This window comes from Pangasianodon hypophthalmus, chromosome 1, assembly GCF_027358585.1.
Source record: "Pangasianodon hypophthalmus isolate fPanHyp1 chromosome 1, fPanHyp1.pri, whole genome shotgun sequence".
Taxonomy (NCBI): domain Eukaryota; kingdom Metazoa; phylum Chordata; class Actinopteri; order Siluriformes; family Pangasiidae; genus Pangasianodon; species Pangasianodon hypophthalmus.
In genome coordinates, this window is record NC_069710.1 from 18,675,143 (window position 1) to 18,699,900 (window position 24,758).

At 38.5% G+C, this 24,758-nt stretch overlaps 2 protein-coding genes and 1 pseudogene across 3 annotated transcripts; 2 read left to right on the forward strand and 1 right to left on the reverse strand.

Annotated features, from left to right (window-relative positions):
• Positions 1–6,198: 6,198 nt before the first annotated feature.
• LOC113534127 (holocytochrome c-type synthase) lies at positions 6,199–12,248 on the reverse strand. Its single transcript, XM_034305114.2, has 7 exons — positions 12,107–12,248; positions 11,427–11,551; positions 11,199–11,347; positions 10,957–11,105; positions 8,432–8,551; positions 7,663–7,749; positions 6,199–7,515 (listed from the first exon to the last, which is right to left on the reverse strand). Exons 2-7 carry the CDS (start codon positions 11,530–11,532, stop codon positions 7,317–7,319), a joined length of 810 nt encoding a protein of 269 aa, XP_034161005.1. The 5' UTR covers positions 11,533–11,551; positions 12,107–12,248; the 3' UTR covers positions 6,199–7,316.
• Positions 12,249–14,645: 2,397 nt separating this feature from the next.
• LOC117596849 (complement C1r subcomponent-like) lies at positions 14,646–16,939 on the forward strand (annotated as a pseudogene).
• A 1,432-nt stretch (positions 16,940–18,371) lies between these two features.
• tapbpl (TAP binding protein like) lies at positions 18,372–24,693 on the forward strand. Of its 2 annotated transcripts, none has more exons than XM_026926761.3 (9): positions 18,372–18,706; positions 18,868–19,068; positions 19,188–19,466; positions 21,495–21,683; positions 21,911–22,078; positions 22,216–22,319; positions 22,724–22,970; positions 23,617–23,687; positions 23,907–24,693. In XM_026926761.3, exons 2-8 carry the CDS (start codon positions 18,924–18,926, stop codon positions 23,685–23,687), a joined length of 1,203 nt encoding a protein of 400 aa, XP_026782562.1. In that variant the 5' UTR covers positions 18,372–18,706; positions 18,868–18,923; the 3' UTR covers positions 23,907–24,693. The 2 variants fall into 2 exon arrangements, with proteins under 2 accessions (XP_026782562.1, XP_026782561.1); XM_026926760.3 differs by having other exon boundaries at positions 18,372–18,650.
• The last annotated feature ends 65 nt before the right edge of the window (positions 24,694–24,758 follow it).

Genomic DNA, 24,758 nt, shown 5'->3' on the forward strand with positions numbered 1-24,758 from the left:
ATACATAATTTAAGACCCTCTGAAAGTGTATGCTAATGAGCTTGTGCATTCATGCCGCTACTGCAATTAAGACAATACACTCAATAATAGAGGACAGAGTGTGAATGTCAGGCTGTTTCTGGGAGGCGGCTGCGTACTGTCACATTATAATACACCCAAAAAAATTACCCATTTCATCAGAATATATTTCTTGTATTCTTTTTTCAGCAGGATGAACATTTGTCACAAGCTGAGCACTGGGCACATTACGAATAAGTCATATGAATGACTGCAACAACAGCTTTCCCATAGAATTTTTTAGAAGTTTTATATAAACATGGAATCATAATTAACCTAAAATTATTAGACCCTAGGAAACAATGTTGTTAATAAATAACAAATTAATAATTACTCAATTAAATCTTTTTTGGCATGACAGTGCAAGCTTACTTCTGGTGAATTACCATTCAAGCCCTTCAGTTTATCCATGAGTCTCAGGATGCGTGATTTCACGTGTTGGTTCACATACAGCAGTCAGTTGTATCATCTGAATACTGTGTGACTGAGTTTCTCTTGCACTGTGAATTTAATCTCAACAGAAGTGCTCAGGTTTCAAACATCCTGGCACACAGTATCCATTCTGCACACTATTCAAATGCCGACCCACCGTGAGGAGACTATTTGTCTACTGTACCCTCTGATTATTATCATTTATACCCACTCTTCCTCACATACGCAAACTGTTATTATCAGAAACCTGCCGAGATAATCATGAGCATGTTAAGAAATTCCTATCTGCGCATTTGTTCCTCCTCTGTGCAGCAGCGGCTCTCAACTTGGCAAAAAAGAAACAAAGATAGGTGGGAGATGGGGTGAGGGAGCTACAGAATGAGAGAGGAAGCCTCTCTTCCTACTCAGTGTTTGTATTTTAGTGGCTCTGAATCAATCTGTCGTGCCGGTTTCCTATCAGATCAGGCCATGGGCTCCTTCACCTATTGTCATCTATCACAAGCTCCCAGCCACATGAACATGCCAGGGTTATTCTTACGTTTTTCTGCAAGTGTCAGTGCAGAGAGGAACAGAGTATGCACCTCCATACCCAAAAGATGGCCCAATCCTGCAGGCCACACAAGGATTTAGTCTAGTAATGAATCCAGTTTGAGCCTGCAAACACAGATAGTCTTGCCAGGTCAACCACCCATTATTGGATAAAAAATAATCCTCAAATTTACCACACATGGTCTTATATGAAAAATCATGACCAAGCTATCATCATGAGATACACATAATTAAGCTGCAGCACAATTCAGACATACAAAAGAACTCGTTTTTTATTCAACATTAAGAATTAATCTCCATTAAAACGCTTGCGAGAAACCAACAATATTATTTGATTTATGGCCCCTCGCTCAGAAAAACTGCAGTCCAAATAAATTTGCCTATAAAATTCTGAAACACGAACATTAAATCTGTCACAAATCTTAGTTCACTGAACTAAAAATCTAAATTTTCAATGAATTGGTTTTATTGATGCACTGCAGGTAGCATTGCCACGTCACAGCCGAGTCCCGGTTCGATCCTGAGTTCTGGTTACTGTGTGTGGAGTTTCTGTGCAGGATTTTCACTGATCTGTGTCAGTTTCCTCCGGTTCTCCACTTCCCTCCCATCTCCCAAAAACATGTCAGTGGGTGGACTGGCTAAAGGTAAATTGCCCCTAGGTGTGAATGTGTGTATTCCTGCCTCATGTCCAGTGTGTACGGCATAGGCTCCAGATCCACAGTGACCCTGACCAGGATAAAGCGGTTACTGAAAGTGAGGGAAAGTGATTTTCTTGACCAAATGTCATTACATTAGTGTGTCACATCAAAACAGTAGAAGGCTACAATGCTGTGTTTCAGTTCAATCAAATATGTATAGGAAGAATGTTACTTTACAAACCAAATGCCACTGAAATAACAAACCCCAAACTCTCCATTCTTCTAAGCAATGGTTCAATAGAGCAAGTGCAGACTGCATATAATACTTAGTGACATGTATTGCCAGAATTCAAATGGTCATTACAAACGTAGCAGTAAGTTAAGAAGGCTTCTCATATCGCTAGTATTTGAGAAAATAAGATATTTATAATAGGAGATCACTTCAATTCACATTAGTTCCAAATGCGTGATGACATGGACAAGAGGTTCAGTTGATGGGGGGGAAGGGACAATTCACAGTGTATACTCCAAGTATTTAATTGTTCCAGCAACTAATCTGGAAAGTAATTAGTGTTTGCAAGGCACATGTCTTGCAGTTCAACAGGAATAATGAGTAACAATGATGCAAAGGGACGTGTGCTCACAAACACTCCACAAAGCGTGCAATGGCAGCAAATGAGGTCATGGTGGCCATGAGTAATTGAAGGTTTAAAAAAAAAAAGTTAGCGCTATGGAGCAGCTGCTCCTTATCAAAGCTCTGATAACATGCAGACACACACACACACACACACACACATACACACACACAAAACATGCACATACATACAGTATTTATACAGTTCGTAATTGCTTGTCTTTACTCTGAGAGAATAACACTAGTGAAGAATCCAAATGAGATCACACTGACTTGGTGAGTCAAAAGGGGGTTGGCTTCAATATCGATCCAGTAGAGCAGGAAGGGATAACGCTATCACTGCTATAGTGATTATGCACAAACTGATATTCCCCCTTCACTTAGCAGCATCTTGTTTTCATCAGGCCTCATTAAAAAAACAATGCTAGACTGAGCCTATCCATGATGTTTGTCGGTTGAATACACCATAAAAGTCAAGACCTCATCACTCCCAACTGAGTGATAAGCTCACACACAAATTGGAGCTGGTTCAATTATGCCTCATAGATATTAAAAAAAATCCTCATCCCCTGTTTTTCTGAGATATTCATTCTTCAACACATGGCAGTGCACACATTGCTGCTGTGGAATTTTCAGCTGGCTCCTCACCAAAGTTGCAATCGGGGCTACTCCCGCACACCCACATACACACACACACACAAACACACGCACATATGTAGATGTTCATGACAAACTAACAGTGTGATGTCCAAATTCTCACAAATTTTAAAGTATTTAAAGCCCTCAGGCACAAGGGTGTGTGCATAAATTAAGCACGGTGAGGGAATTGGAAGCCTTTGTTGTTGAATGCTCATCAGTGGATTTCTCCAGCACAGAATAATATTGCTGGAGGGCAGCTGTACCTGCATCTCAAGTGACCAGATGAGTTTGAAGTAAGAAGACGAAAGCAGTTTCACTAAATAATCTACTTCCCTTTACCATTATTTGTTATATTACTGTTCCTATTGTTGTTATCTCGTTCTCATAAGAAAGAGCTATAAATAAAGCTAATATTAAAACAGTGTGCTGCTTTATAATATAAGGAAAGTCTGAACAGCACTTTAATGGATATTCCTACAAATGTCATTAATGTCTTGAAAGCTTAAATAAAAGAAGTAGTAACCATTCATTCAAGGTGTTTTCTTATATTTATCAATAAAATGTCACCAATGTAGGGGATTTATTGCAATAATTACATTTTACCTTTATTTTACATCTTTCATTTAAGTTTCATTTTACACAGACCTGCTTGGCATAGTCATTTCCAAGATTTTATGGAGAGATTATGAGATAATCATTTCAAAATGGAATAAGGCATGCGACAGACAGAGAACCAGAGCTCATTTTCTCCTGAATAATTTTTGTTTGTTTATTGATTTGATGAAGACAAGACATACTTAGCACTGTAGAATGTAGGCCAATCAATGATAGCTGATAGAGCCAAATAAGACATTGACTGGTATGCAGAGTTGTCTATACTAGAGCTATACTACACAGAATGATTTTTTTTTCCTAAAGGGCCATTAAAAAAACATTACTGTGTTATGGCATTGCTATTAATGTGCCTAAAATTGTTTAAGCAGAAAAATGTATCTCTGAAATACCAGAAATATAATGCCTTATAAAGCCAGTTTTCATCACAAGTGTCAAAACAACATCTTGTGTCAGCACTCAGGTGTGACATCAACTGGCCATCAGAATTGTAAAAATAATAGGAATGAACCTTTAAAGAGTAAATGTTACCCACTTTTATTAACTTTAACATGGAGCATGTGTAATGTGTGAAATGTGACATGTATGTGGGCAGGAAAAATGCTACTGTGTCTGAGTTTACTGTGGGGAGAGTGGTATGACACCTGTTCTGGACTATGGAAGAAGCCTTTTTGTCACATATACATCACAACACAGTTAAATACTTTCCTTTGCATATCCCAGCTTGTTAGGAACTTAGGGTTAGAGCACAGGGTCAGTCATGATACAGCACCCGTGGAGCAGAGAGGGGTAAGGGCCTTGCTCAAGGGCCCAACAGTGGCAGCATAGCAGTACTGGGTTTTGAACGTCCAGCACTTCAGTAACCCAAAGTCTGAACCATTGAGCCACCATTAAGAGAAGGGACATTAGAACCTTCCCTTCTCTATTACTGTATTAATATTCAGCAGCATCCCAGGCAGCACATGCTAAGCTCTTCACCAAAACAGATATTACCATGTCATCTTGGAAGATGTCTCAAACTCTCAAATCAGACCGAAGGCAGTTTGCAGGTATTTTCCTTTACACAGTAGAGTGATAGACCTCTAAAAGCTGCCTCCATTAACTAAATGGAAGATTATTTAAATAATAGAAATTTCCTTTATTTTTTACATTTTATAGAAAATAGTGCACATTTACTTACTTCCATTGTGTCATGTGTTTTTGACATGTATTTGCAGCTGACTTGAGGGAAGTGGAACGCATGGTAATCAGCTGCTTTTCACAGAACATCAACTATTCTCTGATAAACATGCAATTACTCTAAGATGTGACCATATGAAAAAAAATATCCCTTGTCTTGTGAGTTTTCTCGCTGTACTAACTTCTCTCTTACAGGGTTTTAAGCTCGATGATATTAGACCCTGACTTGTTGAACTAGCATGAGGATATGTTTTTTGATGAAAGCATTTCTGTATAAGAGTCTCTGATAAAAGCTGTAAATGTAAAAGTAAATGCAAACATGTACAGATGGTCACTATAGAAGTCTGCTGAGAAAATCTAAAGCACAGGTTACTGCAGGTCAGGCATGAATGTTCTCGATTACTGAGCTAGACGGTCGACTGTGCAAACTGCTTGTTAAAAATATACCATTTTTATACATACTTTTGTTCGTATACTGTTATATGAGCAAAGGGATGTTATAGCCCCCAAACAGAGAAATCCTTAGATTGCTTTGGACTGTTTTATGCGCAGGTTCAGATGAATACAGCTAGATTACATGCCATTATTTTTAAAATATATATACTAATTACCTGCTACTATCTTCATAAAACCCACTATTTCTCATACACACACACATAGTGTACTTAAGCTAATTACAGTTGTGACAAAGCCTTGTTATTGTACTTGGCACAGCACAGCATCTTTTGGTATGTAAATAAGAGCAGGCTAGAGAGCTTTGGTCAGGGTGAGGAGTGCAGGGAATCAGCCAGGCAATCTGAATTGCCACAGGCTGTTTGTATATCTGCTCTCTGCTCTACGCCACAGGTCCTTGGGTCTCAGCCAAGCAGCAGTCCTGCTGGAAATGTAACATGCACATATCTGAGTGAGCACATGCATCTCTGGAGCCTTCAGAGAGAAGGAAACTGTTTAACTGCATCCTGTAGCATAATCAGAAAAACAGCAGCTGAAATAACCAATCAAAACAAAGACTTTGTGAAACTTTATTGAGCGGGACATGTTCACCTACACTCTACATCTTAAAAGACTTCAGGCTTTATCCTGCTGTGAGAAAATCTTGCCCACACACCCTTAACATAAATCTATAAGTACCTGATAGTATTCCATCTTATAAACTTATTTCAGAGCAGATCTTTGCCAGTCTCCCAGCTGGCATCATTCAACGAGGATTTGTTTCCAAAAACATCTGTTTGTTCAGACGAGGAACATATCACTTTTTATGCAGTCAGAATGGCTAGCTTATGACCTGAGTGAACCTTTCAACTGACCTCTGCATACACAAAGGAAACACAACCAGTGCTGTCCAGACAAGAGTAGTTCCCCTAGTGTTAATTTTTGGCTACTCTTAAGCTTTTCTCCACAGGTTTTTTTTTTTAACCTTGCCACTGCTGCCTCAAGATTGCTTGTTATGGATCTGACCCTAGTTTGATACATTTTCTTTTATTTTTGTGCCCCATCAATGGCCACATACATTGTAAGCTATGTGTGTCAAAAACTAAAAATATGACACGTTGAAAATTCTAAAGTACCTTAAGTGACCTACAGGTCTGAAAAAGGGGGGACAAGTATGTGCAAATGTAGCCATCTAGTGGTTGCATGAACAAATTGCATCAGCTGGATACAACTGACTCATGATGTTCAGAATGAGAGACTAACCAGACACGATAAAGAGCGAAAAGATGAGATGAAGTCATTAAAACTAACCTCTTGAGAAATTTCTGAAGAAGTCAGTCTCTAAGCATTCCAAACACAGTTGTTTGTAATCCAGTTACGTTTTTAATTGTCTTGGAAAATCCAGAAATAAAAGTGGTCTAGAAAACCACACTCATATGGACAGCATTATTTTTAATAAATACATTAGCCTTAAAAACTAACTAACTTTTTAAACTTTGCTTTAAAATCAATTCAACAGCATTTGGTATAGAAGAATGCTTTTGAGGTCATAGTAAAAACAAGCTAGTGGTGAAAATGAAATGAGAAGGTCCAGATGGCACACCAGAACAAAAAACATATTACCAAAACCACAGGCAGAAAATGTAGCAGCACAAACAGGAAAAAAAAAAAATCCTGCCAGAATTGACAAGTTATAGCAACTAATTTAAAAACAGCATCAGACTTTTTAAGGTATCCCCCTTCCACACAACTTGTTTAACTCATAATCCCCAAAACAATGTTTTCTTTCAACAAATTGTACATTTCAATATTATTCAGGTTCATTAACCTCAAACCAACTTCCTAAAAGATGATTTAATAACAACCATTTTGCATAATCAATTGGACATTTGGAGGGGGAAATCACCTAATCTTCAATTATACTTCCAGAAAAAAAAAAAAAAAAAACCTTTCATAAGGTATACTTCAACTGATCAGAATTGAAATCTCTAAAACACAGCTAGCTGCATATACAGTATGAGTCTACGTTACTCCCTTATATTGCTTTCACTGTGTAGAATACATTTACATACATGTCTATTTCAACATTCAATTTTTATTTACATCTACATCAGGAGAAATGTCCATGTGAGCTTTTCCGGAGTTTAAGATGTCCATCTCCACCAGGCCACCTTTACTCTGTCCCACACTGCTTCAAGAGAGTCAACTGCAGGACGAACATCCAAGATAGAGAACTGGTACGTGCCTTTGTCAAGGTCTCCTTCATAATAGTCAATCACATACCGGACCTCTTTTCCACAACGATCCACAATCCAGTCATGTCGGTCGAAGGGTAGTTCATATCTATACACACACACACACACACACACACACACACACACACACACACACACAAAAAAAAAAAAAATAAAAAAAAGTTAGAATACGCTGTACAGGGAAAGCTGAGGAATGTTACCTAGCTCAACACTTAAACAGGATACAACTTCATACCCCATCCAGTGACGTATCCTGGCTCTGGGTGAAAACTCCTTTGCTTTACCACCAAACCGTTTCAAAGATGGGCCACATGGACATTCACTATAAACCAGAAACAAAGAAAATGATTTTTCAAATGAGTTGAAAAAATAATAATGAAAAGAATTAGCATTGTACAACTGGCATAATACTATCACTACATTCACCAACCACTTTAATAGAAACACCTGTACACCTGCACCTTCATGCAACTCATGATCTTGTGGCAGCAATGCAGTGCATAAATCATGCAAATGCAGGTCAAGAGCTACAGATAATGCGCACATCATACATCAGAATGGGATCTCAATGATTCTAACCACTTCATGGTTGTTGGTGCCAGACAAACAGCATTTCAGAAACTGCTGATCTCCTGGAATTTTCACACACAACAATCTAGAGTTTACAGAGAATATTTTTTAAATAAATAAATAAATAAATACAAAAAAAAAAAAAAGAACCCCTAAAGCGAGAAGCAGTTCTGTTGGTGGAAATGCCATGTTGATTGCCAGATTGGTTCAAGATGACAGGAAGTCTACAGTAATTTAACCACTCTTTACAACTGTGGTGAGCAGAAAAGCATCTCAGACTGTACAACCTTGAGGCTACAACTCTAGAGATGAGCTCTTATAATGAACAGGTGTTCCTAATAAAGTGGACAGCAAGCGTACTACTACTATTATTATGATTATTATTATTATTATTATTATTATTATAACAGCAACAACAATAATAATTTACTCACCCAGCATGCAGTGCCTCCCACTTCAGGATCTCCTCCCAGGCCTGTTCATTGTTGCGGTTGTGGATTTTAATGATATTTGTCATGTCATCTGGGGAAAGACTTTCATCCTTCCAACGCCACCTACAAAAACAGATCATTATTTCTATGCTTCTGGTATGTTACGAAAGTGTTTGCTTCTGTGTTTGTAAGCTGACATTATTTCATCACTCATTACATGTATCCAGGTGCAATAAGTTTCAAAGCCCAAACACAGAAAATAACTGACATCTACCTGATCACTCTGCTTCTTTGTGCCTGACTGTGAGCAAAACTGCACTTTTAGAATTTGGACCATTTATATACACTATGTGGAGCTAGTTTATGTGTGGTAATGGTGAGAAGAATGAGTCTGGCTGCACTATGACTGAGATAATCATCATTAACAGCTAGCATTGTGAAAAGCAAGACAAGCTGTAATTTTATCTAATTAACCCCCACTAATACTCACAATAAACATATCATTCTCATTTACACTTGGGCACACTGAAAAGTCAAAACTACACATTTTATTTTCACAAATATACAAGTTTATCTGATCTTACCAAGCTTCACCAGCAAAACTCACTACCCTAAATGGTAAATAAGCTGCTTGCAACCACATGACCGTAAGCAGGTGAATTAGCAGACAGAAAGCTTTTAAACCATTATAAACCAGATGTGATAATCACGCTGCTTCTGCAAAGTGCACTGCCAAGCAGTGCTGATCAGTGTTGCTTTTTAAACAAGCGAGGAGAAGGGGAGGTAGCAGTGAAGTCCACACAACCTACAATCTTCTCATATTTTCATCACCTTCCCTAAGCCCTGTGCAAAACACACCATCACATCACTCAATGACTCCCAGTACTACTACAAGCACTATCAAGACGTTGTTTGTGTTGTGGGGAGACACCGCTGTCAGTCAGTGTGTGATCTGACATGCCCACATAGTTTGGATCGGGCAGAAAATAGAACTTTTTTGAAGTGTTCACTTATAATTAAGTAGTACTTGTGATCACAAAGAATTTAACATTTGAAACTATGGTGGAAGGGTTTTCAAAGTTTCCATCCTGTTGTGAGCCCTAGGCACAGCCAGATTTACTAGGCAACTAGTCCTGCTGTGAAATTGTACAGTCAACGCCGGAAATTATTGGCACCGTTCAGGAAAAAGATCTGTCTAAGGCCAAGTCCTAACCTCCTGACTGAAGAAACCAGGTTTTGGACTGAAATAGCCTGGTACATAGCAGAATTCATAATTCCATCAAGAATCCATGATGGTCCCAGGAACCACCAACTGGACATCTGACCACTACACAATACCAAACACAGTTGCAGTGATGGTTGGTGAAAATCAGGGGTGGAAAATTACTGAGAAATTATACTTAAGTGAAAGAATAGACAATGTGCCAGAATCTGACTCAGTAGAAAGTGGAAGTATCCAGCCAAAAATATGCTCAAGTGAAATCCAAAAAGCTGCTACTTGAATGTAATGTACAAGCATGAATAAATTAAACAGAATTGTTTTTAAATGATGAGATTAAGGTAGACATGTTTTCGTGTAAAAAGTAACTTTTATACTCATCTAAATCTGTTAGATGATTTTCATTTAAAAAAAAAAAAAAAAAAACTTTGCCCGAAAACGTCATTCACTCTCTGTAGGTTTGCTTGTCGTATGCATGACTAACACTCATAGCTTGCTAATGAATTAATCAAAAGTTAAAAAATATATGTAAACAACCAATATTTAACATTAGCTCGAATCTGACCTGCTGCCTAGCCAAATATTTTAGTTACTGGAATCGACGCTAGTCTAACTTGGCATTAGGAAAGAAAACAGGTCAAGTTAGTACAATTTAGCCTGACAGCATACACACAACTTACCTCAACATGCTTTTTCAGATTAGATGAATTTTATGCCTACTAGGGAGGCAAAGGAGACATCATATTTTATATGAGTCTGCTTCTGCTGAGGTGGGGCCAGGGCACTCAGCCTCAAGGTCAACACTGCTGTCCAGCTACTTATCCATATTCAGATACACACAGATAACTATAGCGATAACTATACTGTGTAGCATAAGAAGGTCACCACAGATGACAAACTGGCATGATTCCTGATAGTTTCTTTCTACACTGAAGACTTTAACTGGATGATAAGCTTCCCTGAGCCTATTCGATTGATATGCTGGGCATGGTCATTGGCTGAGAGGATCACAGGATCAGAGAAGAGACCTTTGTGATTTGTAAAAAGTGTTTTGAAGGTCTAAACTAAAATGTAAAAGTAGTAAGAAGTAAAGTAGTATAGTATAGGAGTATAGTCACAAAGTACTATTACTCAAGTATTTTCCACCCCGATTAGGAACACCCTGGTTGTCATCACAGCAAGTTCTCCAGACGGAGAAATAAATTCTCTCTGTTCAGCATTCAGTTCACATCAAGGAAAACCAAGCTACAGCAATATTTGAATCTGTGCTATTATTATTTTGCATGCAATGAAAATGTCACAAACATACCCTTTTCTCAACATGGCATTCCAAAACATCTGCTCTGAGGGATACACCCAGTTTTTATCTGTTCCGAATCTGGGAATTGTGGACTCGTCTCTGTTAACCGGCAGGGGGAAAGGCTGGTCAGAAGCTGGCTGTTGGTTTGGCGGTGGCATCTAACAGGAACACAGACACACAAGAGTTTGTAGTTTATCATTTCCGAAGCAAACAAACACAAGTATCATATCCGGAAGTGATGGTTTAGGTACCATGTTTGCTGGATCAATGTCAGACATTCCTTTAGCAGCTTTCATGGGGCACTCCACAAAGTCGTAGGCCCTCTCCTGGTGCACTGGTCCTGCAGGAACTGCGGTCTGAGACTCAGCCTGATGCATGGGGCACTCAGATGGAGGAGAACCTTGAATTTTAGACACATTACATGTGAAATAAATGTTTTACATTTATCGGTGAATATCAAAGCTTTGCAATAGACGTACTTTCCTGGCGTGCCTGGTGCATTGGACAGCCCTGTGGAGGCACGCTGCTGCCAACGTGAGCCTCTGCTTTAACAGTGGCAGCAGGACTGGACACTGAGCCACCCATCCTGAAGTCCCGGTCTCTTCTGTTATAGAAATAACCGCAAATGAATATTACACAATCCCAATAAAGAGGCTTAGATAGCCAAACAGACCACAGAGCAAGCTAGGTGTACAGTATGCATGCTTAAACTAATTCATGACAACAGCTTACATAGTGAAATAACAGATAATAATTGCATGAGATGACCTTTAAAGCAAAACAGGACCAAAAAAACTGAGCTAACTTATCAATAGTTTACTACAAGCAGTCATTTTAATGATCCAAACTGCTTAATTTAGCTGTAGCTATTCTCAAATAAATCTTAGCTAGCTGGAGGTGTGTTAATGGCATGAAGGATACCAGGACTTTTCAGTAAAATGATTATAAACAAAGCTATAAGCGATTCATTATTTATACACTTTCCATCAACAGCTAGCTTAAGTGTACAGACTTTCATCAATAAACACACTATTCCTACTAACAGCTAATACTAATATGAGCTAGATGTAAACAATTACACCCATCCCACATATACCACAATAAATAATATATATACATATATATATATATATATAAAACCAGAAAAAAAAGGTTTTACCTCAATTAACCTGCTCACACAACGCAACCCAATCCCCAATGTCAACGTGCAGTAGCACCGCCAGCAGTTACCCATAATCCTTTACTGCTTCTTCGTCTAATCCATCTGAAACACTTCAGCTTATTACTGCCACCTACAGGAGCCACTGTGTCACTTTACACTACCCCCAGCCTCAGACACCCAACATAGCACACTAAAGCTATTTTTTGCACACTGCATCTCTGCACATCTGTTTTTTTTTTAAGCATATTCTATTTATGCATATTCATATTCTACATTTCATTCCTCTAAAGGCTGCTAAACTTTCTTACATATAGTCTACTAGATCTTATTCTATTATATTCTGTTTTTATTATGTATCATTGTTGCACTGTGGGACGAAGCACTAAGGAAAAACATTTCACTACCTTACATCACATGTATGTAATATGTATGTGACAAATAAAGAACCCTGAACCAATGTAAACACATTGTAATCAATTTTAGTGACTACTGTAAACATGACTACTGGGACAGTATGTTAAAGTCCATCCCATGTCTACTCAGAAGATTCAAATTTACAACTGCTGATGATGATTCTCAGGTATGTAGATTTAAATTTTGCATTTAAATAGAAAATTGTTATCTTCTGGTTGGATTTCTTATATTAATAATCATTACACATCTAAACACAGAGGGTTTTTTGTCTAACAGATAGTGGTGGGTTAATTTTAATTCTAATGGTAGGACTAATTTTTTTGTAAGACCTTTTCATTCCTGTTCTAAGCTTAATACTCACTTACACACTTACATTTATATTTACACTATTAGCAGACATCCAGAGCGACTTACAGAAGTGGTTTCAGTGGTGTTTTCAGTACAGAAGTGGTAAGTCTTCGGTCAATGACTCAGCTATTCGGACAAACAGAGGAAGTACATTCTGCCACCTGAGTGCCATGACATAGAAGACACTTGATGCATGTCTTCTTTGTATCTTGAGGGATGGTGGTTCCAGTCAAGCCGTGCTAGAGGTACTTCCCACCTCCTAAAAGCATTCTAGTACATGGATTCGCTCCTATTCAAGCCTTGCACCCAGTGTTCCTGGACCACCGTGATCCTGACCAGGATTAAGTGGTTACTGAAGATGAATTACATTTTAGTGTTTTATTGTGAAATATGTGTAGTCTGACTACATGAACTAGCAAACTGTTCCTCATTACTCCTTTAACCCATGTTTCACCTCACTGTGGGTGTGCTGCTGATGCCACTGGTAGGTTCCCATCCCTAGAGCTGGTTAAACTCTCCTAATCATCCACTGGCATATCCCAACAACAGCAAAAAGAACTGGACTGAATATGTGTGCTTCTCCAGGCTTTGCTATATCTCTGACCCTCATTCACCTGGACCTGGAGAACAGTACACAGTGTGAACATGATGCTCTCCTGGTCAGTTATTGTGTGTGCCATAAAAAATTTGAAGTTCAGTGTTAAGCTATATTATTTGTTTTTTTGCCAATCACAAGTACTCCTACTTTCATTTAATCTCATGTTATTATTTGTATTACTCACCCATGAATCTTACACATCAGTTTTCTATCCTTCAGATATTCAGTTGCAAGGATCTGATCAAGTCTCTGTGTGGCAACATGTCCTTTATGGAGATGCAGTCTTCTATCAATCCTCATCTTCACTCTGCTTCTGGAGGTTGTTTATTGATTTATTTCCATTCAGATGACTCACTCCCACAGGTTCATACTGGATTCAATGCCCTCTACCAAACACAAGATAAAACATTTCAGTAAGCATTTGGGTAAATGATGCAAATGATAAAACCTTAATAAATGTGTAGTCTAGATGTTCCATGACATGTATAAAATGCTAGAGAAGGTCCAGTTGACATTGAATTTGCATTAGAATGGCAAAAGGAAAAGATCTAAATGGCTTTGATGGTAGGAAGTTCAGTCACAAAAGACTGCTCTTTTGGCCAGTGTTTCAGTAGGAACTAAGACATTGGTCTAAAATCTCCCGTAGGTGTTCAACTGGGTCACGGTCTGTTGTCTATGAAGGCCATAACATATGAATTGCATCATTTTCATCCTCATCAAACCAGTCAGTGAACCACGGTGTCCTGAAGAAGGGGCCATTCTGGAAGAGCCCATTCCCAACAGGATAGAAATGTTTCATTACAGGATAGGTGATTGATTTGCAGTGACTCTTCCTTGTAAAGGGACGAGTAGATGTGGGTGTGGACGTCAGCAATATGCTCCCAAAATCATTACAGAGCTACTTTTTCTTTTTCCTTTAATTTGTCACTAAATCACAGTTCTTATAAATTCCTTAAAAAGAATTAAAACAGTAATTATTTTAATGTTATGTTTGCAAGTTTATATATTTGACTCCCTTTGATAAAAACTCTGTAATGGGACTAATGCTGTTTTCTTAACATTTCATTAGAAAGGTGGGCAACATATGACAGTGTGGAAAATGTCCTCCATGAGCCTTATGTTCAAGACTCTAATCATTTGCACAAATCTCAGCTTTTGGCAAGTCTATTGGTCGCAATGGAAGTACAATGTAAAGGCAGCGAGGTCAGCATGATCAGCATGGTCTTATGGAAAACCTTCACAATAGCCTTTTGCATGGATATGGAATATGTTTGTATGTCTGCTGACGCAACATTTTACCCTAACTTGATTTGTTTGCTTTTTGTTTCATGCCCATGCTGTATTGGGTTCATACTCTCTAAATGAAAATAAACTCTTGTTTGCCTTTACGTCTTTACAGTGATTTGTTAATTGTTGTGTTGTGTGATGTTCCCCAGGGGTACAGTGTGAGTCTCCAAAAAACATAAACAGGAGGATTAGTCCAGTGCTTCCCACATACTACTACAGACATGTGATCACTGCTCAATGTGACATAGGCTACAAAATCATTATAGTAAGAACAAATGAAACTTCTGTTAGGTGATGGATAAAAAAATAATGCATTTGAATTAATTTTTCTTTCAGAAAGGAGTAGAGTTAAATAATTACACATTTGCCTGTCAGAGTAATGGCCAGGGGAGTTTACCTCTTTCTCAGTGCCACAGTAAGTCCAACTGTTCCAACATTTTATACACAGGTTAGTCATATAAAGAATTGTAATTTAATTGTAATTATATTACCATTTTCTCTTCTAATTATAGTTATACATTTTAAAAACCCACCACCCTTACTAAATGGAGAAGTCTTATTGTTTTTCTAAAACCACAGAGGCATAGTTGTCTGTTAAACTACATTCATTTAAACCAAAGGATAATTTGATGATTCAAAGATTTCTTGCTTTTCATTTTTTTTAATGTAATTTCCTCTAGTAACCTACACCTGTGATGCATACAAGGAATGGAAAGATGACCAAAACAATGTCATGTCTGTGGCTCCAAAATGTGTCCCAGGTAAAAACTAGTGTATGATTACAAACCACAAAAATAGCACTCACATTCAGTATGTTGTCTATGTGTATGTAAACAAATGCATATGTATGTCTTAGGGAAGTTTCTTGTAAATGCTTCTTAGCCGTCTGTGTGAATTGCACGATTATCAGAGTGTGGGTGCCCACTGGTTGGCCTGGAGCATCATAAGAGGGTGTTAGGAAGTAATCTTGCTCCACAGAGAGCATTCCTCTGGCATGCCTTTATAAACCTCTTACATGGAAGAGGTGGAGCTGTCATAGCAGAAAAATGAATTTTGACAGCAGCAAATGTTCTAATGATCAAAAACCAGATTATTAACCCCAACCAAATGAAGATATATTGTGTTACCAGGAGGTGTGCTCTATCAAGTAAGTAAAAGTAAGGCCTTGGAGTATTTCTTAAAACTCCCAAAATAATGCTTCAGATTTTGTGTTAAATTTAACAATGAAGAAAAACTTTGAGTCTCATATACAGATATTTATATCCTTAATATTGACCTACTAGTATGTAAAATTGAGGTCACACTACAGTGAAAGATAACTTTACAGTTATTTTGTCATTTATCAAACAGAGCTCTGATCATAATCTGATCATCACCTATGACAGTGATATTAGTTGATTTTTGCCTACTGCTGTTTTTCTGTCTGTTTTTAGATATACGTTGGAGTCAGTGATATACTAAAACAATCTAAATTCTCACCTCTTTACACATCCACCCCTTGTATAATAACTCAGATGGTACACACTATGGCCATGACATCGCACTAATAAAGCTGAAGAAGCCAATTCTGTATAATGCTGATTATGTTTGCCTCCACAAAAAGCTGTATTTACACCCGGTCTTACTGGGTAATGGTGTTTTTCGAAGCACCACACACAAATATAGGCTACATCCTATATTTTCCTACCGAATGAGGCCTATATAAATAAAGAAAAGCTTTAGGGCAATTCTTACTCACTTTTTCACAAAACAATACATGCAGTTTATCACAGCACACTTAACTATGTATTGTGTGCTCTGATCTGTAATGTATCATACGTATTGGCCAATTCCTCCTTCATTTCAGGTCTCTGGATTTGGTCAGACAGTGAGAATGAAATCATCCAGGTATCTCAAGTATACCTTCCTCCCTCTTGTGGACAAAAAGACATGCCAAAATTTTGTTGATATCTTAGGGATCCTTGTAGTCCTGACAGACAGCATGTTCTGTGCTGGTGTACCTGAAGTTGGAAAAGACACATGGGGATGGTGGTGGGGCACTGGTTTTAAAAAAGGATGGTGTGTTCTGGGCCAGAGGCATTGTTAGCTGGGGCTATGACTGTGACAAACCAGGTAGATATGGAGCATACACTCAGGTGTCACAGTATGTAGACTGGATAAACAAGACAATGAGTGAATTCTAGGAGCAGTATATTTTTTACTTCAATAATTTTACTTCAATATCTGTGATGCATTTTGACCTCATCAAAATTGAGATTAAGTATGTGTGTCTCTCACAATCCACTTGACTGTGTTAGTGTTATGCATATTTGTTAAGTTGCTTTTGCACATCAAGCTTAAATACTGGGTCACACTTAATTAAGTAACAAACTATTGTGTGCATGCACAACCATTGAAACCCAGTCATCAGATCAGAGCTCAACTAAAATGGCAAAGATCATGTTTGCATTCTAAGATCTGCATTTGTATCTGTAAACTATGCAAAGTAAAACATTAAATATTTAAATGAAGGCCATTATCCAATGCTCCAGTTTTGCAGTTTTAACATCTTTAAATAGGTGTCAGGTTCAGCTTAGTGATAGTGAAACAGTAATGTGTTTTTAGGTTATGTACAGTATATGTAGTTAAAAGTGATAAAGCAACAGATTTTAACAAAAAAAAAATTTATGGGTGCCCTTTAACTCAACTGTCAATTGCACTGCTTCCATAAAGCGTGGAGTGTTAAGTCCTGCTAAAAGCGAAATGGGTGGTGATTTTCTGCCCAGTGAATATGAGGGATTGGTGGTGGGTTTTTTGGGGGGGGTTTCCTCCAGGGTCCTCTGGTTTCCTCCCACCTTCCTAAAACATGCCAGTAGGTGGGTTCGGAGCTGTGGGGGAGGGGCATGCAAGGCACGCAGCGCAGGGGGCCCCCTATCAAGATTTAATTATCATGGACCCCAACCATTAGAGAGAAGAATAAAAGGACATTTTGATCACAGTTAAAGGTAGAGGATTCCAGATCTTTTTCACACTTCCGTGTTACAAATGTGGAAGGGTAAGTAGTAGCGTTTCAGAACTTCCGGCGAGATAGTGAACAATGGCAGCAAATGCAGTTCACGCAGTGAGTCTGCCAAATGCCGTTAATGAAGAAAATGTCATTTTATTCACAGTCTCTGCAGCGTCAACATCAAACATCTGCTGTCTGGAGACAAACTCAGAAAAGTCAGCAGTGTGTGTATAGGGCCTGCTCCTGCTGCAGACCATGACTACCATTTTGCATTATGCCACTGGGTGAGTTAGAAACACTAAACTACCGCTAGGTGTAAATGAGTCTACAAAAGTCTGCAGATCCACTGCAACCCTGACAAAGATAAAATGGTTACATCATCATCATCATCATCATCATAATAATAATAATAACAATAATAATAATAATCATCATCATCATCATTGTAACTGCTATTAAAATGCATGAAAATACATTACGCATTTTGAGTACATTTCAAAACAAAAACATTTTATCCCCTTATAAAATGTATTTGTTTTGAAATGTACTCAAACATTAACTCGTTAGCTCCGCCCCTATTACTTTCACTTTCACTTTGAGACTGGCAAAACACTGCATATTTGGGCGGCTAGCAGCAGACAGAGTGCACGCGCCTGCCTACTGCAAGAGACAACTGCGCATCTAAAGGCGGAAGTTTGATTTTAAATTAAAAGTGAAACTGCACTGAATTAGGGGATGTCCAATATCCAACAGACATTTAGACCCGAACTCATTGTTTTTTATATTTTTTTCGACTAAACAGCGTAAACGGTGCTGGTGTTACAGTTAGTGGTGTTTTGTGTGTTTGTAGAAATAATCCGTCATGCTTGAAATCTTCATTTTCGCTTTTTTGCACGCGCTGGCACACGGTGAGGTTTACAGTTGATTTATTTTAATTTAAGTGACGATTTCCATCAAACATTCCGTAAGCAGAATTTTCTGAAATCTATGTGTTTTGTTCATATTCATTTCTCGAGAATAATGGCATTGCAGAGCTGGCTTTTCTGGCTTTGTTGTTTGTAATATGCTGCTCTCTGCTACACATCTCTCTCTCTCTCTATCTCTCTCTCTATCTCTCTCTCTCAGGTGTGCAGGTTGCGGATGTGGTGCTGTCCTGCTCCTTCGTTGAGGAAGGGGGAGGAATGACCGGAGCACACTTCATACGCTCCCCTGCCACTGTGGTACTAAGGGACCTTCCTATGAACACTGACCTTTCACCAGAAACCATCACCCCCTACATCCCTCCTGACACCCCTAACGCTGATGACCTCATTTTTGAGGCCACTGGTAAATTAAAATACTATTGTCCATATACTAGTGCTAAAAGTCATCTATTTTGCAATTTGCTTTACCAGCATTTATACTTTTGCCTCCTATCCATTTTGCCTTTTTGTCTCTTGGGTTAGCTTCATCAGTGGAGATTCCTGAAGCAGAGTCTCTCCTCCATGCTGACTGTAATGAACAGGAAGTGACTTGTGAATTAAGTCGTTATATCCCTCGAGGTACAAAACCAGATTCTGTACCTGCTCATTTCATCGCTTCAGTCCAGCTTGAAGGAGGCGGGGTCGGCTTCACTCTGGTGCTACAGACAATAGCCAATGAGAATGCAGAATCAAATACTGCATCACTAATGCAGAGCAAACTTCAGCTTCCTCTCAGCCAATGGGGAACTCTGATCTCAGATGGTATTATTCTGTTAAATTTTTTTTATACCTAGAATTATACACCGATCAGCCATAAGATTAAAACCACCTACCTAATATTGTGTAGGTCCCCTTGTGCCACCAAAACAGCTCTGACCCGTAGAGGCATGGACTCCACAAGACCTCTGAAGGTGTGCTGTGGTATCATCTGGCACCAAGACGTTAGCAGCAGATCCTTTAAGTCCTGTATGATGCAAGGTGGGGCCTCCATGGATCGGACTTGTTTGTCCAGCACATCCCACAGATGCTTGATCGGATTGAGATCTGGGGAATTTGGAGGCCACATCTCAACATCTTGAATTCATTCATCTTGAAGTCAACATCTTGAATTCATTGTCATGTTCTTCAAACCATTCCTGAACAATTTTTGCAGGGTGGCAGCACGCATTATCCTGCTGAAAGAGGCCTCTGCCATTAGGGAATACCGTTGGCATGAAGGGGTGTACTTGGTCTGCAATGAAGTTTAGGTACGTGGTAGGTATCAAAGTAACATCCACATGAATGTCAGGACCCAAGGGTTCCCAGCAGAACATTGCCCAGAGCATCACACTGCCTGTGCTGGTTTGCCTTCTTCCTATAGTGCATCCTGGTGCCATCTCTTCCCCAGGTAAGCGATGCACCAGCACCCGGCCATCCTGATGATGTAAAAGAAGACGTGATTCATCAGACCACCTTCTTCCATTGTTCCATGGTCCAGTTCTGATGCTCACGTGCCCATTGTAGTCATGTTCGGCAATGGACAGGGATCAGCATGGGCACTCTGACTGGTCTGCAGCTACGCGACCCCATGCGCAGCAAGCTGTGCAGCAAACTGTGTTCTGACACCTTTCTATCATAGCCAGCATTAACTGTTAAAAATTAAAAATTTTATTAACATTAAATTTTCAGCAATTTGTGCTACAGTAGCTCTTCTGTGGGTTTGGACCAGATGGGCTAGCCTTCGCTCTCCACGCACCTCAGTGAGCCTTGGGTGCCCATGACCCTGTCACCGGTTCACCGGTTGCCCTTCCTTGGACCACTTTTGGTAGGTACTAATCACTGCATACCGGGAACACCCCACAAGACCTGCTGTTTTGGAGATGCTCTGACCCAGCCATGTAGCCATCACAGTTTGGCCCTTGTCAAATTCACTGAGATCCTTATGCTTGTGTTTTTTCCTGCTTCCAACATGTCATCGTCGCGATCTGACTGCTGCCCACTTGCTGCCCACCCCTTGACAGGTGCCATTGTAATGAGATAATCAATGTTATTCACTTCACCTGTCAGTGGTTTTAATGTTATGGCTGATCGGTGTATGTACACTTATAAATCCGTCAATTGAGTCACATTACTATGTATTTGTTTCTCTATTCTAATTGCTGCGTAATGGTGCAATTCCTTGACGGATGAAAGAATGGGTGTTTTCAATTGTTCATACAGTATATACCTTGGTTTCTGAGCAAAGCAGCAGTCACATTCTAACACAAATCAATCTATAAAGTTTTACAACAACAGTGTAAAACTATCAAAGTGATTTATTGACAATAGATAAGTATTCAAGTGCATGCTGTACTTTGATTTGATTTTTTACTTACAGTATATAATGCAAGTGATAATACAAATTACAGAATGTAGTTCAACTAGTTGCAGATAGATATTTTTAGCTAAACAGTATAGACTATATCACTCACATACTATGTTACATATTACACAATACTGTTTACAGCTATGTGTTCCTCTATTTGTTTCTTCAGTTATCTAACAGCAAATGCAAAGATGTTTCTAAGAATTTCAGTATGTTGGTATGTTTAAATAGTTCAAAGCAAAAAAGCTTGAGGAATAATAGGCAGAGGGGGCCAAACTAAAAACTTCTTTTATGTAATGGAATAGGTTAAGTATAGATAATTACACAGAGAAGACTGGTATCTTCTCTTCTTTCATAGCAGAATGTGTTATTATTCATCATATTATCCCTGACTTCTCCATCATCTCTCTTTTACTCCCTGTCTGTTCTTTTTCTCGCTTTTGCAGTTGTGTTTGTGGTGTTCTCTCGCTCACCTTCCGTTGCGGCCCCTATAGGTGAAGACACTGTATTAGATTGTGGTTATAGGCAAAGGGACACCCCTGCAGAGCAGTATGTGGGTCTTGAGTGGCGTTGGCAGTATAGAGGACAAGGGCGAACCATTCTGGATATGAGAGAGACTGAGGCAGGAACATTTGGTGAGTAAATGTTTGTGCATGTATATCCAATAATTAAATATGATGGTACATATTGGGATTGATACGTTCATGATATTTTAATAGATGGATTATATTCATTAAAACTCTATTCTCAGATTTTTTGCTTACATCAGTTAAAATGTACAGTATCTATTGTTCACAGTTGCTACAAATCATAATGTCTGAACAATATTTTCTTAATATTTTATTTGTTTTCTGGCTGGTAGTTGAAGTGGATCGAGATGGAGCGAGTGCAAACTCAACCTTGCTAGTTACAGATGGAAATGCATCTCTGACAATGAAGAAGTTAAAGGTCTCAGATGAGGGCACATACATCTGCACCATTAACTCTGGACCCTTTCAGACTCAGCAAATAGTTCAGCTGAACATCATGCGTGAGTATCTTGCCAGTATGTGGACATGTCAAATGTCTTTGCTCTTGGGATTACTTATGTGAAAGGCATCAGTTTAAAAGTTCATTACTGTGGTTATCATGTGTTGATCTGATGTCCTGTATTTCTGTCACTTTTAGAACCTCCCAGAGTTTTTTTCTCAGAAAACAAAATAACATTTCAAGATGACTCACCACAGAGACTGACTTGTCACTGTGAGCGTTATTACCCCCTAGATGTACAGGTGTGTATTTACATGCAGTCAGCACACAATCTAATGATTCAGGTATTGGCTCATTTAATATGACTTGTCATTACATTGAGTATAACCAGCCCTTAATTTGAAAAATAAGAGTGTGTCAAAGTGCAAAGTTGTCACTGTGTGACTGTGACTTCATGTGTGTAACCTACAAAAGGCCCCACTATGTCATGCTCATTCTCTGGCCATTCATGTCAACCGGAGCAATCCAAGTGGCCATGGCAGTCCTTCACTCAGTTACATAAGTAGCTTTCATTTAAAAAAACAGTGAAACCATGTCAAATTTTTTCTCAGATTTATTTAATTAATTTCAATTAACATTGTAAACCCTTGTTTAGAGCACTTACTGACATTCAGGAATCAGCTGGCTCTGCTTTGGCTCTATGCAGGTGGAGTGGTTTTCTCAGCTCCCTTCAGAGACAAAGAGCATCTCCCGGACAGAGGGAGCCTCTCTCTCCAGCCATCGGCAGCACAGTGATGGGACGTTCTCTCTCTCATCCTTCCTCATCGTCCGCCCATCTGAACACCCTCCTGGCACTGTGTTCACCTGCAGGGTCTCTCACGTTGCCCTGCAAACTCCCAGTGAAGTTATTCTGACAGTACACACACCTGAGCCAGGTCCATTCACCAGCCTGTGTAAGTAATGGGTGCTTTGTATTTCATGTCCATAATCTCTCTGAAAAAAGGGTACTACAGTGTACCATTCCTTGTTGATGGGATGATATTCTTAACATCTGTTATATGTTTTACCTAAAAAGTGAATGAATTGTACCTTTTAAGCTTTACTCTGAAAGATATTTACAGTCCCTTTATGTACCCTAAATTTTTTTTTAGACTATATTGAAATTTCCAGGTGAAAGATACATATTTTAAGGTATAAAAGATAAGCATACACAGCAACGAGGAAAGGTGCAGTTTAGTACTATTATTTCTCAGAATGTAGGGACTAACTGTATTCCAGAGACATCGATTGTGTAAGGTTTCATAGTAATATAGTAACTGTACAACAGATGACAGTGAAATTGAATAAGAAATTAAAGTATTATTCATTCCGAATTCACATCTACATTCCAAGATCCTTCTCCATGTATTGAGGGCAAATTTATGTAACAGTGTGACATAGACAGACCTAAACACAGCAAAGCATATATAAATGTAGCATATCTAATTATTGTAGTGACAATTGCAATTATGCTACATATTGCTTACATTTTAATGTTGTGTGTGATCACTGTATTTTTAGTCTGACTGCTAAAGCTTTTTTTTTTCTCTTGATGAACAGTGGAATATTATTGGATGATTCTGGTGACACTGATTTTGTCAATACTGTTTTTATATCAAGCATCAAGATAGGTATGTACACTACTTTCTGTTACAGACTACCATATGAAATGTTGAAATAATGTATTTGTATTTATACATTATTTGTACATTTCATAAAAGTATTTATGAAATGTATAAATAATGTATTGGTTATAAAATGTATATTAATCAAAGGGGGTTCCTAGGGAAAATTTGCAATATTTAGTATAGCAAAAAAATTAATAAATGAATAATTTCTTATATTAATAGGTACTGAAGAGGTTAATGGCTGGCGTGGTGGCTCAGCAGGTAGAGCCTGACAATTCCAGGACCTGGGGCTTAATCCTAATCTCAGGTTACTGTCTGTGCAGTTTCACTTCTCTTTGTGTCCGTGTGGGTTTCCTCCAGTTTCTTCCCACCAGTGTGTGTGTGTGTGTGTGTGTGTGTGTGTGTGTGTGTCCTACGGTGGACTGTAAAGTGGCTAGTGACATAGAGTTGCAAATAAACCATGTACTTTTTTAATGAGTGTATATGTAGGTGTACATGTAAAGCTGAATTAATTTAAGTTGAAATGTGAACACTGTAAACATGTACACTTCCCATCAAAAGCTGAACTCTCTTGGACTCTTTTCTTGTCAATCTTCTTGTCAATTTCTTGTTGTTCCTTGTCAGTTTGCAATAACTAACCCCACTATATAACTAATAACACACTAGTTTTATTTTGAGAAGAAACTAATACTGCACAGGTAACATTTGTGACAGTAATTACAAAGGTAATAATGAAGTTAAATATACCTATGTAAGAACGCCTGTCTTAGCTGTGATAACTGCTGCACATGCTTTCTTCAAGTCATTTTTTCTACAGCATTTCTTAGATATGTGTTGCTGTTTCTGATGTCTCTCTTTTTTAAATCCATCAATGCAACCCATCCCAGAGTAAATACAGTAGTTTGGTTTTTGATCATTTTATTTCACTCACAATTGCTTAGTTCCTCTCAAAATATCCCTCACACAGTGTGTGAAATAACAATCAAATTAAAGCAAATATGTCACTAAACCTTTGACTGTATATAGTTTTCTGTTTATTTTTAAATTTTCTTTTCACATGAAAAAACTAGTACA

What these genes read in the sequence shown, in the direction of transcription:
- LOC113534127 (XM_034305114.2), bottom strand. Translation starts at nt 11,532, where the DNA reads ATGGGTGGCTCAGTGTCCAGTCCTGCTGCCACTGTTAAAGCAGAGGCT. An exon ending in GCACCAGGCACGCCAGGAAA is followed by an intron (nt 11,348 to 11,426) that starts GTACGTCTATTG and finishes CTAAAATTCAAG; the next exon opens with GTTCTCCTCCATCTGAGTGC. An exon ending in ACATTGATCCAGCAAACATG is followed by an intron (nt 11,106 to 11,198) that starts GTACCTAAACCA and finishes TGTTCCTGTTAG; the next exon opens with ATGCCACCGCCAAACCAACA.
- tapbpl (XM_026926760.3), top strand. Translation starts at nt 18,605, where the DNA reads ATGCTTGAAATCTTCATTTTCGCTTTTTTGCACGCGCTGGCACACG. An exon ending in TTTGCACGCGCTGGCACACG is followed by an intron (nt 18,651 to 18,867) that starts GTGAGGTTTACA and finishes TCTCTCTCTCAG; the next exon opens with GTGTGCAGGTTGCGGATGTG. An exon ending in GACTGAGGCAGGAACATTTG is followed by an intron (nt 21,684 to 21,910) that starts GTGAGTAAATGT and finishes TCTGGCTGGTAG; the next exon opens with TTGAAGTGGATCGAGATGGA.